The following is a 16104-nucleotide window of genomic DNA, read 5'->3' on the forward strand; positions in this document are numbered from 1 at the left end:
GCGTTGCCTGGACACACGGCAGGGCCCGAAAGGGAGGGAGCACCCGGAGGCTTTCAGGACTCATATTTTGCTTGAAAATGTTTTAGGCCCCACTGTACATTTGGAGAGGTTTTGAACTACCAGAACGATAGAAACTCCCCATAAACGACCCCATTTAGAAAACTAGACCCCTTAAGGTATTTATCTAGGGGTGTAGTGAGTATTTTGACCCCACAGTTTTTTGCTAAATGTAATGCATAGCAGGTGAAAAAAAAATAAAAATCACTTTTTTCATAAAAGTATCACTTTGAAGACCGATTTCTGTGTAAAGCGACCATAAGAATGAAGAAACACACCCCAGAATCTATTACCCTGTTTCTCCTGTTTTCAAAAATGCCCCCATTGTAACCCTAATGCGTTGCCTGGACACACGGCAGGGCCCGAAAGGGAGGGAGCACCCGGAGGCTTTCAGGACTCATATTTTGCTTGAAAATGTTTTAGGCCCCACTGTACATTTGGAGAGGTTTTGAACTACCAGAACGATAGAAACTCCCCATAAACGACCCCATTTAGAAAACTAGACCCCTTAAGGTATTTATCTAGGGGTGTAGTGAGTATTTTGACCTCACAGTTTTTATCTAAATTTAATGCATAGCAGGTGAAAAAAAATAAAAAAATCACTTTTTTTATAAAAGTATCACTTTGAAGACCGATTTCTGTGTAAAGCGACCATAAGAATGAAGAAACACACGCCAAAATCTATCACCCTGTTTCTCCTGTTTTCAAAAATGCCCTCATTGTGACACTAATGTGTTGCCTGGACACACAGCAGGGCCCGAAAGAAAGGGAGCACCCGGAGGCTTTCAGGACTCCTATTTTGCTTGAAAATGTTTTAGGCCCCACTGTATATTTGGAGAGGTTTTGAGCTACCAGAACGATAGAAACTCCCCATAAACGACCCCATTTAGAAAACTAGACCCCTTAAGGTATTTATCTAGGGGTGTAGTGAGTATTTTGACCCCACAGTTTTTTGCTAAATTTAATGCATAGCTGGTGAAATTAAAAAAAAATAATCACTTTTTATATAAAAGTATCACTTTGAAGACCGATTTCTTTGTAAAGCGAACATGAAAATGAAGAAACACACCCCAAAATCTATCACCCCGTTTCTCCTGTTTTCAAAAATACTCTCATTGTTGCCCCAATCTGCTTATTAGACGTGTGGCTGGGCCAAAAAGAGAGGGAGCACCCTTTGGCTTTCAGGGCACAATTGAATAAATTCTAGGCCCCATATCATGCATTTAGAGGCATTGAGCAACCTGAACAAAAAAAAAAACCACGCAGAAATGACCCCATTTTAAAAACTAAACCCCTAAAGGTATTCATCTAGTGGTGTAGTGGGCATGCGGACCAAAAATTTTTTAAAGGAGGAAATAATGGGTATCATTTCAGACACTATGGGTATATAATGTTTTCTTCAAACTCTTATTACGTTTCCACATGAAATAGAGGAGACGTGGTAGAAGGTTATTTTGTTAGAAATATGCCACATTAATAAATTTGTGCGGCACAGAATAGAAGTGAAGCTGTGTATTCATAACGGATACATGTTGCTATAGACGTATTTGCCTGTACTTATGACTATGTCTTGCTGAAGAAGCAGTTGGTGCCATTATGATGTCATTGTGGACAGAATTCTGTCCTAATATAAAATCAGTCAGAGAGGAAAAAATAAACTGTACTGGAGTGACGGGCAATATCTTCAAACAAATGGAGGAAAATGTATCCAACTATGTTGCAAACTCGAGTCTGTTCACTAGATAGAAGAACACCTGTAGGGCTGTCAAGACAAGGTTTTTTTTTTTCAGTGACTGGTTGTACAACGTCTCTTTAGCTCCATCAATCCTTATGAGGGACGAATGTGCCAAGTGACGCGGTACACCATAACAGGCCCCTGCCCGGCAAGGTAGGAACCGCTATGTGCACAAAACAACCAATCACCTACAGAATATATAAAGGGACAGTGTCCAAAACCATCTATAGGAACAGTAAAGGATCACTAATCCCCAAAATGATGTCAGTATTTCCAGAAGAACCGTATCAAAGCCCATGGTGTATTGATAAGGAACAGCTCAATTATTAGAGATCCTCCAAATAAAAAAAAAAGATCATGCCCGTATCACGGTACAGAATTAGGAATGTAACAGCGGTATGTGGCAGGACATAGTCATAAGAACAGTCAAAATAAAAAAATTGTGGATGTGGGATTTTGTACTGGACAATTAATTCCAGCACTTGATCACCCACAAATAAATAAAAAAAATCATAAGGGGTAAAATTAGTTTCACGGTCTGAAAAAAATATGCTCTACAACCTCTCCCACAAGAAATAATCCCTACTAGGAAAGCCCACGAACTAAAAAGAAAATATAAAGAAATTGACTCCCTAAAAAGGCCCCCAACCCATTTTTTTTTTTTGTGTTAAATTCTAGTAATTTGCAACCGTGTGAAAGGTTTCGAAACAGGGGTAGTTACAAAGGGCTGGTTTTGATGGACACATGGGGCAATAAAAGCGGGTATCCCTCCTCCTGCCATGCTTGCTACATACCCGACACCTTCTTTGGGGATATTTTTGGGTCTCAGTGGAAGGAATAGGGTGTAAAAAGTGGCGCTCTGAAAGCCTGCGCACATCCTCAGATTCGCAGGATTGTGCCGGTATAGTGGACTCAAAAAGGAGATGCTCAATGACCTTCTCCTGAAATTGAAGGAAAGTGAGCGTTCCTTGGGCTTTTTTGAAAATAACAAAACTGTTATAGGTAGCAACCTGGATGAGGTAGATTGCTACCTTTTTGTACCAGGCCTTATTTTTGCGCTTCACCAGGTAAGGCTGAAGCACCTGGTCGGAAAGGTCTACACCCCCCATAAATTTGTTGTAGTCTGTTACACAGACAGGTTTCTGCTTTGCAGTGGTAGCCCCCCTCTCCGTAATTGCCACAGTGGTGTCCGTGTGTACGGTGGACAGCATGTAGACATACTTCTTGTCGGCCCACTTCACTGCAAGCAATTCCTGACTTGCAAGGGCCATGGATGTTCCTTTTCCCAAACGCCTGGACACCAACTGTTGTGGGAGTCCCACTCTGTTCTTCCGTACTGTCCCACAGGCCCCTGTATTTGCAGCATGGAGGGCTTTATAAAGGGCAACGCTGGTATAAAAATTGTCTGTATAGACGTTGTACCCCTTGTGCAGAAATGGCTCCATTAGGTTCCACACAATTTTGCCAGAGGTGCCAATAGTTTCTGGGCAGCCTGGGGTATAAATTTGGCAGTCCCTGCCTTCATAGATTTTGAAACCGCAGGTGTAACCCGTTGTGCTCTCGCACACTTTGTACAATTTCACCCCATATCTGGCTCGTTTGGAAGGGATGAATTGACGAAAGGAAAGACACCCTTTGAAGCTCATGAGCGATTCATCTACTGACAAATTTTTGTCAGGGGTGTACAACTTTAGAAATAAATCACTTAGAAGGGTGATTAATGGCCTTAATTTATTAAGCCGATCATAGGCTGGGTCACTTCTTGGGGGGACTTGGGAATTATCAGTAAAATGCATGAATCGCATTAGGGCCTCATAGCGGTTTCTGGACATCACTGCTGCAAATACAGGGGTAGCGTGGACAGCACTACAAGTCCAGTAGGACCGGACAGAGGGTTTTTTAACCAAACCCATATTGAGGGTAATGCCTAAAAATTTTTTTATTTCTGGGACACTTGTGGGGCTCCACATTCTGGAGTACATAGACGCAGGCTTTTGTAGAACAAACTGCCTAGCATACAGATTAGTCTGCTGGACTATCAAGTCTAGGACCGTATCACATATAAATAAATTAAAATAATTATAGGGGGTAAAATTTTGGACGTCGACACTAATTCCTGGGGTCGCTTCAAATTGGGGTACTTGGGGGGAAAATGATAGTGCAGGATCCCATATCACGGGAGGGACTGCAACACTCGGCCCTGCACTTGACACCTCTACAGCGACTGACGTATCCTCCACCATAGGACTATGGGGTTCAGCGGTGGAATTAGAATCGTCACTGTCACTGTCTGGAACAAATTCTGAAGCGGTGTCTGTTTCGCTTTCAGAAGTGTCGGAACATAGCAAGGCGTAGGCTTGCTCCGCGCTGTACATACGCTGAGACATATTTATAGATGTGTATGTATATATATATATATATATATATATATATATATATATATATATATATATATATGCCCTATAAGTCCTAACCCTAAAGTAAACCTAAAATCCTAAAAACGACACAAATTATTATTTTATTTTTTTATATATATATTTTTTTATATATATATTTTTTTTTATATAACAGACGTAAAATTTATTCTAAACGGCCCTAAACACGAACGCTAAACTAGCCCTAACCCTAAAGTAACGCTAAACTAACGCTAAACTAGCACTAACGCTAAACTAGAACTGACGCTAAACTAGCACTAACGCTAAACTAGCGCTGACGCTAATCTATCGCTGACGCTAATATAGATTTTATATATTATATATATATATATGTATGTATAAGAACGATGATTTTTTATCACTTTTTTTCTTTCTTCACAGCACAGGACTTAGACTGATTTCTCTCTCCTCTCAGAACAACTACAATGGGAGGAGAGAGAAACACAGCCCATGTCCTGGCTGTGTTTTGAAAATAACTGTCAGTGATCTCTGTGATAGGTTTTATCACAGAGATCACCTGATCAGGGACCAGTCACAACGGTCCCTGATTGTTGCTGTGCCAGATGACGACACAGGTAAGACATGCAAAGCGCACTCGGGCGCCATTTGGGGGGGGGGAAATCGGACCGTGGGGGGGGGGATAGGACCGGGGGGGGGGAATCGGACATGAAGGGGAATCGGACGGGGGGTGGATCGGACGTGGGAGGGGGGGACGACGCACTATTTATCCGTTCTCTCGCCTCTCTAAGGAGTTATTCCATGAGAGGAGAGAGAAATGGCGATTATCTGCCGCTTTAGCGTGAACGCCGTGAAATAGCGATTCACGGCGATCACGTGACCAGAGACCACTCGTTATGGTCTCTGGTCGTTGCCCCGAACTCTCAGCTACCCCCGGTAGCTGAGAGAACGGAGCTCTGATCTTTAATTTCGGCACTACTTTAGGCTAATGCGATCACGTTAAAAGGTGTCGCATTAGCCTAAAGCCCATTAGTGAGGAACGTAAAAAGGCGTACTGTTGGTCACTAAGGGGTTAAACTACAAACTGTGACTGCCTATCTATGTACCGAGCTTGGACTTTTACTTGACTATTGCTATTATTACCTTCCTTCCAGTTGTGTCAGACATTGCACTCTGAATCTGCTTCCAGACAATGCTTCATTGTATGATTGATATTTTGTGGTTGCAGTGATATTCATATTCTGTATTATCTGTTTGTTGCTGTGGTTGGTTAATTTAGTGTCTTTATATATTTACATTTTGTCTCACTAATGTAATTGTTATTATCATTTATTTAGATGGAAAAACCTCAACAGAAATATCAAACACCAGCAGCACCAAAGAAGGCAACTCTACAACATATCCACTGACAGAATCATCCACAATTGACCCACAAGAACAAGCAGAACTCTTGGCTATTTTAAATTTATATAGAACGGATCTCTCAGCTAATGTCATATTATATCTCTCCAGCCGCTGGTTGACCATATTTGCACCAGTAATATATATTTTTGTGTTCCTTATTGCCTTGCCTCTTAATATAACCGCAATAATCATGTTTGTGGTCAAGACAAAAGTCAAGAAGCCAGCAGTGGTGTACATGTTGAACCTTGCAGTGGCCGATGTGCTCTTTCTTTGTACGCTGCCCTTTAACATAGTTTATAGATTTTCTGGGAATAACTGGCTCATTGGAGAAGAAATGTGTCGTTTTACCATTGCAGCATTCTACTGTAACCTGTATTGCTCCATTCTCATAATGACAGCTATGAGTGTGGACAAATACCTCGCTGTAGTTTATCCTTTGCAGTCTCTCTATTGGCGTAAAGTCAGTCGATCATGGTGGGTCTGTTTCACCATTTGGTTCATTTCCATAGGCAGCACCATTCCTCTTCTCATACACAAGCAATCGCATTACTTTGTCTCAATTGATAAAACAACCTGTCATGATGTTCAGAGTAAAGGAGACACGGAAAATTTATATCGTTATTATTATCCCACTTTTTGTACATTTTTATTTTTCTTGCCCTTAATTGTCACAACTTTCTGCTATTCTGTAACAATAAGAACTCTGAGTTCCTCAAAAATGGGAGACACTGAAAAAAAGAGACAAGCTGTGATCTTAGTTATCATTGTGCTTTGTGCATTTTTTTTGTGTTTTGGTCCGACCAATGTCATCCTCTTCATTCATAGTCTCCGTATCAGTTCTGAGTCTTCTAACTACCTGTATTTTATCTATATGATATGCATGTGTGTGTTTAGTGTCAGTTGCTGTCTTGATCCTTTGTTCTATTACATTGCATCAACAAAAATTAACAGTTACATATACAAGATGCTGTGCTGTAGGAAAAACTCTGAAGAATCACAACTAACAAAAAGTAACTCCACAAATATAACTTCTTTAGGTTAAGTTTAAATGCCTATGAAAAACGGACAGCTCAAACTTGTAAATATTAAAACATCTACAAAAAAGGATAAAATGTAAAAGATCATTCATATTCACATTACTCTTTGTACTCCTATTATTACATCTTTCTAGGCTACTGATTACTAGATATTCTTATTGCTTCTAGGGGAGAATACCTCTGTAATGCAGTGCTATTTGGAGCTACCATACAGGTGTAGTGCCTATGGCTCTGCTGTGTGGATTAAACCTTGAGCTAAAAAATAAAATAAAATAATTTATAATTATTGCCATAAATATTTTCATAGCGTTAGAGCAAAACGACTTTTACATAGTTTACTGCCCAATTCTTGTAAATATAAGCATATAAATAAAATACTGCAAGTTAGTTAGAAACATATTGCCAACTATGGTATAGTACAACAACCATCTGTTATAGCTATAGTCCAACAAAACTAATGACTATTCATTTTTTTAGGACTCAAACTGAAGCTTTTCTCCTCTGGTTCATAGAAGGGAGTAATGAACAGATTACCTTAGGTGACACACATACACCCCTGATGAGCTGCTTAAAGGGGTTTTCCGGAAGTAAAAAATTACTTTTAATTAAACTAAACAATAAAAAACATTTAACTTTGTAATGTACTTACGTTTGATTAGCTGGCTGTATCGTCGTATCCCCTCTTCCGTCACGTGACCGCTTGTCCATGTAAAATTTGCACTTCCTGTGCATACCCGTCCATTCGCGCCTAACTTCCGGTTTGCGGTTTCCGGTTTGCACAGTGTACGGCTACGTCATAAATGACGTAACTGTACCACGTGTTTTCCCCATCTGCTTAGAGCATGCGTGGTTGACACTACCACGCATGCTCTGTTAAATGATATGGCTGCGTCTTCAGCAGCAGTGTTTCATTGCGCATGTGCAAGTCTTAATATGTGGTGTCGGTGTGCAGTGTGACGGCCGTGTCTGCCGTAGCTCGCTCTCTCCTTCTCCTCCTCACAGTCCGAAGCGCATGTGAGGAGGAGGAGGAGGAGGGTGTTTATTTGCTCACTGTAGGAGCAGAATCCCCAAACCCGGGGTTGGGGATTCCGCTCCAGGAGAAGTCACAGACTTCACTGTGTCCATATATGGACACAGTGACTTCTGAAGCGGAATCACCGGCGAATTGGCCGGGGATTCTGCTCCAAGAGAAGTCACAGACTTCACTGTGTCCATATATGGACAGTGACGTCAGGGACTAACGAAGCGGAATCCCCACCGATGTGGCCGGGGATTCCGCTCCAAGAGAAGTCACAGACTTCACTGTGTCCATATATGGACAGTGACGTCAGGGACTAATGAAGCGGAATCCCAGCCCATGTGGCCGGGGATTCCGCTCCAGGAGAAGTCGCGGACTTCACTGTGTCCATATATGGACACAGTGACTTCTGAAGCGGAATCACCGGCGAATTGGCGGGGGATTCCGCTCCAGGAAAAGTCACTGACTTCACTGTGTCCATATATGGACAGTGACGTCAGGGACTTCTGAAGCGGAATCCCCGCCGATGTGGCCGGGGATTGCGCTCCAGGAGAAGTCACTGACTTCACTGTGTCCATATATGGACAGTGACGTCAGGGACTTCTGAAGCGGAATCCCCGCCGATGTGGCCGGGGATTCCGTTCCAGGAGAAGTACCTCACTTCACTGTTGATATATGGACAGTGAAGTGAGGGATTTCTCCAGAGCCGTCCCCTACAGGAAAGTACGGAGGGTGGCATTGCCTACAGGGGGGGCTATGTGGCATTACCTACAGGGGGGGCTATGTGGCATTACCTACAGGGGGGGCTATGTGGCATTACCTACAGGGGGGGCTATGTGGCATTACCTACAGGGGGGGCTATGTGGCATTACCTACAGGGGGGGCTATGTGGCATTACCTACAGGGGGGGCTATGTGGCATTACCTACAGGGGGGCTATGTGGCATTACCTACAGGGGGGCTTTGTGGCATTGCCTACAGGGGGGGGCTATGTGGCATTGCCTACAGGGGGGCTATGTGGCATTACCTACAGGGGGGGGCTATGTGGCATTACCTACAGGGGGGCTATGTGGCATTACCTACAGGGGGGGCTATGTGGCATTACCTACAGGGGGGGCTATGTGGCATTACCTACAGGGGGGGCTGTGTGGCATTACTTACAGGGGGCTGTGTGGCATTACTTACAGGGGGCTGTGTGGCACTGCCTACAAGGGGGATGTGTGGCACTGCCTACAGGGGGGCTGTGTGGCATTATCTACAGGGGGGCTATGTGGCATTACCCACAGGGGGGCTGTGTGGCATTACCCACAGGGGGCTGTGTGGCATTACCTACAGCGGGGCTGTGTGGCATTACCTACAGGGGGCTGTGTGGCATTACCTACAGGGGGGCTGTGTGGCATTACGTACAGGGGGGCTGTGTGGCATTACGTACAGGGGGGCTGTGTGGTATTACCTACAGGGGGGCTGTGTGACATTACCTACAGGGGGCTGTGTGTCATTACCTACAGGGGGGCTGTGGCAGTATCTATAGAAGGTAGTGAATGGGGCCACAATTCTCTCGTGGATTTTCGGGGGAATTGCGCCCACAAAAGCACGTTAGTGTGTATGGGGCCTTACATACATTTATAGTAAATTATGTAAAAAAAAAAGAAACGTTTTACCATTGTTTGGAGTAGTGTTTGGCGTTTGCTTCACTGTAAGGCCCTGTTCACAAAGTTATTTGCAGGCAGAAAATTCTGCCTCAAAATTTCGCTTGAATTTTCAGCCAGATTTTGATCTGCCTCCACGCCGTTTGCCACGATTTTTGCCCGCGGGCATTGAGCGCAACGGGCAAAAACACTGCAAAAAACGCTTTCTCTGCCTCCCATAGATGTCAGAGGGAGGTCAGAGGAGTAAACGCCCGAAGATAGGGCATGTCGCTTCTTTTTCCCTCAATGGCCGTGGGCAAAAAACGTGGCAAACGGCGTGCAGGCAGGTCAAAATCTGCCTCCAAATTCAAGACAGAATCTTGATGCAGAATTTTCTGCCAGCAAAAAAACTCAGTGTGAACAGGGCCTAATACAGGATCTATTGGAACAGATCCAGCAGCAGGTGAGGTAAATGTGCTGACTGGATTGTGTGTACCAAGATGTCGGACTTAGGTGGAGTGGGCAGACTTAGGGCATGTTCACACGGCCTATTTTCGTCCGTTTTTCGGGCCGTAAACTCCCGAAAAATGACCGAAAAATCCGAAGCAGAACACATAAAAAAACGACCGCGAAAAAGAAGTGCAGGAAACCTCTTGAGACGTTTTTGGAGCCGTTTTCCATAGACTGTAGTGAAAAAAGCTCCAAAAACGGGCGTAAAAAACGCAGAGAAAATCGCGATTTGCACAAAAAACTTCTGAAAATCAGGAGCTGTTTTCTCTTGAAAACGGCTCCGTATTTTGAGACGTCTTTGCCTGTGAACATACCCTGACATTTATCAGGCTGTGGAAGGGGCGATGGAGGGAGACGGGTGCCTGGACTTAGATCAGGGATAGATGGAGGCACAAAGGATAATGATGATTATTACTGTGTAAGGGCTTATTCAGACGAACGTGTAATACGTCCGTGCAACGCGCGTGATTTTCACGCGCCTCACACGGACCTATATTAGTCTATGGGGCCGTGCAGACTGTCTGTGAGTTTCATGCAGCGTGTGTCCGCTGCGTAAAACTCACGACATGTCCGATATTTGTGTGTTGTTCGCGCATCACGCACCCATTGAAGTCAATGGGTGCGTGAAAATCAATCGCAGCACACGGAAGCACTTCCGTGGTACGCACGTGATTCGCGCAACAGCAGTAAAAAGTATGAATTAAAACAGAAAAGCACCACGTGCTTTTCTGTTTACAAACATACAAACGGAGTGTCATAATGATGGCGGCTGCGCGAAAATCACACAGCCGCGCATCATACGGGGCTGACACGCGGAGCTGTTTTGTACCTTTTGCGCGCACAAAACGACATGTTTTTTGGAGGAAGGGGGAGGCTGCAACTGTCTCCTCAGATGCAGCCGGGGATCATGGGTATAGTGGGTTACAAGACAGGAAACAGCCAGTAAAGCATGTAAACAAACAGCAAGGGATGTAAACAAACAGAAAAAGCAGCAGTGACGATGGAAATCAAACAGAAACTGGTTAGAAGTTTAATAGGGGGTATTAGGGAAGGCAAATCAAGGCTGGGGGACATTTTTTAGAAAAATTTTTTTTCCTGGACAACCCCTTTAATGTATGTTTTAATGATTAAATAGACGGCTCTGTATATACAGCACTGTAACTCATTGTAAACTCTTTTATGTAAATAATGCAGCAGCAAGTGACATGTTCTCTTACATGACGTAACATCCAGTGGCCACTCTCAAAATCCGAAGAAGTCACTGCACATTACCTAGCGCTGCAAGCCCTTCATTCAAGGAATCAGATTAAAACAGATAGAGATGATATATCCTAGTAATATTCCAACATGTAGCGGTCTGATGGAGGCTTGCACCCTTGGTCATTTGTCATGTTTGTCCCAGGTCTGTAGGCTTGTTTCTAACACTTATAACTAGTTACTGGTATGCATTTAGGACAACTGTATTGTATATTTCCTCTTGGGACATTATTCGTGTACCAAATTCATCAAACTATTTAATGTCTTTTTCACTACAAAATACGGTTTAGATGCAAGCCTTCTACTTCTGTGTGTTTTTAATTGTTTACAGATTACATTATACTGTACTATGAATACTGTGGTTTATTTGAGTCAAGGGTTTATTGTGAAGTTTTTTTTAATTGGTTTGACATTTGCTCAGGGTGTGTTTCATTATGGGATTCTGTGGTTTGTAAGTGTTCATATTTCAACATAAAGTTTGGTGGGAAAACCTGTTTAACGTACAAGAAAGGTTATGTAACTACATCTATACACAACCCCAATTGTTTTATCCCAGTCCAAAAGTTATTGCAACTTTGGCGTGTGTGCAGTCTATCTTGTCCCTAAACTGTATTTCCATTCTTATTAGTTTAATATTTATATATTTTCAGGTGAGATTATTGGTGTGCGCTACTGTATTTTACTATGAATGACATTTGCTTGAGATGAGGTGTCTTATTATATTTTACTAGTTTTTAATAATATTATTATTATTATTATTATTATTATTATTGTGATTATTATTATTATTATTATTATTATTATTATTATATTGTATCTGGCTTTGTTGTAACAGCATGACTTTAAGGCTTAGTTGACATCTGCATTGGAGACTCCGTTAGAGGCCTCCGTTGCAGATCCGGCAGGGATTACCGGAGACATTAGCGCAACATGCTGTGCTATTGTGTCCAGTAAAATCACGGACACTCCAACGGAAAGCCTATGGTACCTATTAAAGTCAATGGTCCATTGTCCAACGGAATTATTGGTTCCGTTATTCCCTTGTCTCTTGCTCGGACGGAGCAGAACAACGGAATGTCACAACGCAGATGTGAACGAAGCCTAAGTTATTTTCCTTGGTGCTGTGTCTTTACCGGTAAATTGGTTCTCAAAATTATTATTACTTATGGCTGTAATTGCCAGAACAACTTGTTGGTCTTGTAGAATAAAATTATTTCTAAAATGTGTCGGTTATTATTATTATAGTTATTAATATTATTATTAATAGTAGTATCATTGCTATTTTTATTCATTGAATTGTAGCTGCACACCGTGAATCAAAAGGTTTCTATAACACTACGTCACTACCTACTGATATTTTGTAATGTTACTTGGAACTTCAGCAGTATAAATAGAACTCAGATTTAATCTTCTGACAATTCATGATGTGCAAAACTCAACAGAATGTAAAAAATAACACATCCTACATTTATGTTACAGAACGACACCAACAAGTCGATTTTGATTAAAGGGGCTCTCTAAACACAGACACCCTCTTTCAGATAGGAACTGCCGCATAGATCAACTGATTACCGTGGGTCCAGCTCCCGTCACCCTTGGCAAACAGCTGACTTAGCTGGGAAAGCCACGGCCAGCCTGGCATTGCCCTGGAAATGTAGTAATACATGGACGGATTGAGTCCACCAGAACAGGAGCTGCTCTGACAGAGTGTCTCTCGATTATGGCTCACAGAGAGTGGTCCCAAGCGGGAAATTTCCTCTATGACATCCATATGCCCTGTCTTCATGAGACAACCCCTTCCTCTATGACATCCATATGCCCTGTCTTCATGAGACAACCCCTTTAATGGAATTTCTTAAAAATCATACGGTACATTTTCAGATGTACTGTATACAAGCACTACATGATGTATTAACATTAATTCCATATAATAGTCAACAATATAAATTCCTGTATGGCAATTTGTATATCAAAGAAAAAGTGAAAGTAAGAATTCCATAATCTACATGATAGTAACAAAAACAAATTCACAATCATAGATATTTAGTACATACTGCAAGAATATAAATCTAGTCGGTACAAGTATTTTTTAACTCTTTAACCCCTTCCCTCTTTGGCCACTTTTGACCTTCCTGACAGAGCCTCATTTTTCAAATCTGACATGTTTCAATTTATGTGGTAATAACTTCGGAATGCTTTTACCTATCCAAGCGATTCTGAGATTGTTTTCTTGTGACACATTGGACTTTATATTACTGGCAAAATTTGCTCGATACATTCAATGTTTAATTGTGAAAAACGCCAAAATTTTGCGAAAAATTGCAAAAATTAGCATTTTTATAAATGTAAATGTATCTGCTTGTAAGACAGGCAGTTATACCACACAAAATTGGCCCTAGTGTGGTAATAGACTGAAGCACAGACCTCCGAATCAAGGGAACACCTAGAGGATTTTGGGGCCTTCTTTTTATTAGAATATATTTTAGGCACCGTGTCAGGTTTGAAGGGCTCTTGCGGTGTCAAAACAGTGTAAATCTCCAAAAAGTGACCCCAGTTGGGAAAATACACACCTCAAGGAAATTATCTAGGGGTATAGTGAGCATTTTGACCCTACAGGTTTATTGCAGAAATTATTGGAAATAGGCCGTAAAAATTAAAATCTATATTTTTTCAAAGAAAATGTAGGTTTAGCACATTTTTCTTTCACTTCAACAAGGGCTAAAAGAAAAAAAGCAACCACAAAATTTGTAAAGTAATTTCTCCCGAGTAAAATAATACCCCACATGTGGTCATAAACGACCGTTTGGACACACGGCAGAGCTCAGAAGGGAAAGAGCACTATTTGGCTTTTGGTGCTCAAATTTAGCAGGAATGGTTTGCAGAAGCCATGTCACATTTTCAAAGCCTCTGAGGGGACAAAACAGTGGAAACCCCCCCCACAAGTGACCCCATTTTGGAAACTACACCCATTGAGGAAATTATCTAGAGGTATAGTGAGCATTTTGACCACACAGGTTTTTTGCAGAAATTATTGGAACTAGGCCATAAAAATTAAAATCTAAATTTTTTCAAAGAAAATGTAGGTTTAGCTATTTTTTTTTCATTTCCACAAGGACTAAAGGAGAAAAAGCACCGCAAAATTTGTAAAGCAATTTCTCTCGACGATGGCAATACCCCATATGTGGTAATAAACTGCTTTTTGGGAACACGGCAGGGCTCAGAAGGGAAGGAGTGCTATTTGGCTTTTGGAGTGCAGATTTTGTTGGATTGGTTTCTGGTCGCTATGTCGAATTTGCAAAGCCCCTGTGGGACCAAAGCAGTGGAAACCCCCAGAAGTGACCACATTTTGGAAACTACACCCCTCAAGGTATTCACCCAGGGTTATAGTGATCTTGTTAACCCCACAGGTGTTTTGCAGAAATTAGCGTGCACTCGATGTTGCAGAGTGAAACTTTTTATTTTTTTACAAGTCAGGAAATATTATAAATTAGATATAATTTATAACATTTCCATGTACTGGGCACTAGAGGGAGCTGTACCTAAAATTGCAGCATTGTCAATGTGGTAAAGCAACCTCATTATTTATGCTGCAAATTGGTGGCGGACACACTCTCCTCTAGTGTCCTCACACAATCCCCCCTCCCTTCTTCTGGCTAGTGCCAGGAGAAGGAAGGGTTTGAATCTTCAAACCTCCTACACTGTGTGCCACCATTTTCTGAGCGACTGCACAGTGTAGGAGGATTAGATACAGGGCTCAGCAGACCGTATCACACGAACATACACAAACACACATCACATACACGAACATAATACACACATCACATACACGAACATAAATTACCTGCCGCCGCCGCCTCCGCTGGTCTACGCTCCTATTCCTTGCGCCTGAACATATGGCTGGAAGTCGCGGCCGGAAGTCGTCATCTTACTGTCCGGCAGTGGCTTCCGGTCCACATGAAAATGGCGCCGGATTTCGCTCTGCGAATGAGCTTCGTTTTGGTCTGTGTGTGAGCGGCGCATGCGCAGTTCCCACACAGACGGCGTACGCATCTGAGAATGGAACGGCTCTCGTTCGCATTCTCTATGGGGTTGTATGTGCCTGTAAAAGATCTGCCAGGCACAGCTTCGGGGTTAACTTCCATAGGTAATCAGTCTTCACCTGAGTCTATCTCTCTGAGACTGACTCCAGCTTCCACCACTCAGGCTGGCAGGCTTAGGAGTGGGAGAGCCTATCGCAGCCTGGCCAGCCTCAGCTAGCTCCCGCCCTCTGTCTATTTATACCTGCCTTTCCTGTTCCTCCTTGCTTGTGATTCTTTCCGTGTGGTTTCCTGGCCCAGCTACAGCTCCTACTATTTGATCCTGCTCCATACTGACCCTGGCTTTCTGACTACTCTTCTGCTCTGCGTTTGGTACCTCGTGCTCTCCTGCTTTGACTTGGCTCGTTCACCACTCTCTTGCTCACGGTGTTGCCGTGGGTAACTGCCCCTTTCCCTTGCTTTATATTCCCTTGTATGTTTGTCTCGTGCACTTACTGAGCGTAGGGACTGCCGCCCAGTTGTACCCCGTCGCCTAGGGCGGGTCGTTGCAAGTAGGCAGGGACAGAGTGGCGGGTAGATTAGGGCTCACTTGTCCGTTTCCCTACCCCTATCATTACATAATCACAAGCCCAAATACCTAGTCTACCCTGGTCCCTGACACTACTATGGACCCCCTTGAGACCCTGGCTCAGCAAATGCAGGGTCTCTCCCTACAGGTCCAGGCCCTGGCTCAGAAGGTCAACCAGCCTGATGCTACCTTGGTAGTTCCCCTCACCTCAACTCCTGAACCCCACCTCAAGTTGCCCGACCGGTTCTCAGGGGACCGGAGGGCTTTTTTCTCCTTTCGGGAGAGTTGCAGGCTTTACTTTCACTTAAAGCCTAACTACTCAGGTTCTGAGAGCCAGCGAAGGGGTATAATTATGTCCCGGCTCCAGGACGGGCCCCAAGAATGGGCCTTCTCCTTGGCTCCTGACGCCCCTGAACTTTCCTCCGTTGATCTTTTCTTTTCTGCTCTCTGACTCATTTATG

General features: G+C 43.1%; 1 protein-coding gene across 1 annotated transcript in view; it reads left to right on the top strand.

Annotated features, from left to right (window-relative positions):
• Positions 1-6631, top strand: part of LOC142685328 (proteinase-activated receptor 1-like) — a 69686-nt gene extending 63055 nt beyond the window's left edge. Inside the window, exon 4 of the mRNA XM_075847523.1 lies at positions 5523-6631. Coding sequence (XP_075703638.1) covers positions 5523-6631 — 1109 coding nt within the window. The remainder of the gene's footprint in view (positions 1-5522) is intronic.
• Positions 6632-16104: the final 9473 nt, after the last annotated feature.

The sequence above is a fragment of the Rhinoderma darwinii genome, chromosome 1, assembly GCF_050947455.1.
Source record: "Rhinoderma darwinii isolate aRhiDar2 chromosome 1, aRhiDar2.hap1, whole genome shotgun sequence".
Lineage (NCBI taxonomy): Eukaryota > Metazoa > Chordata > Amphibia > Anura > Rhinodermatidae > Rhinoderma > Rhinoderma darwinii.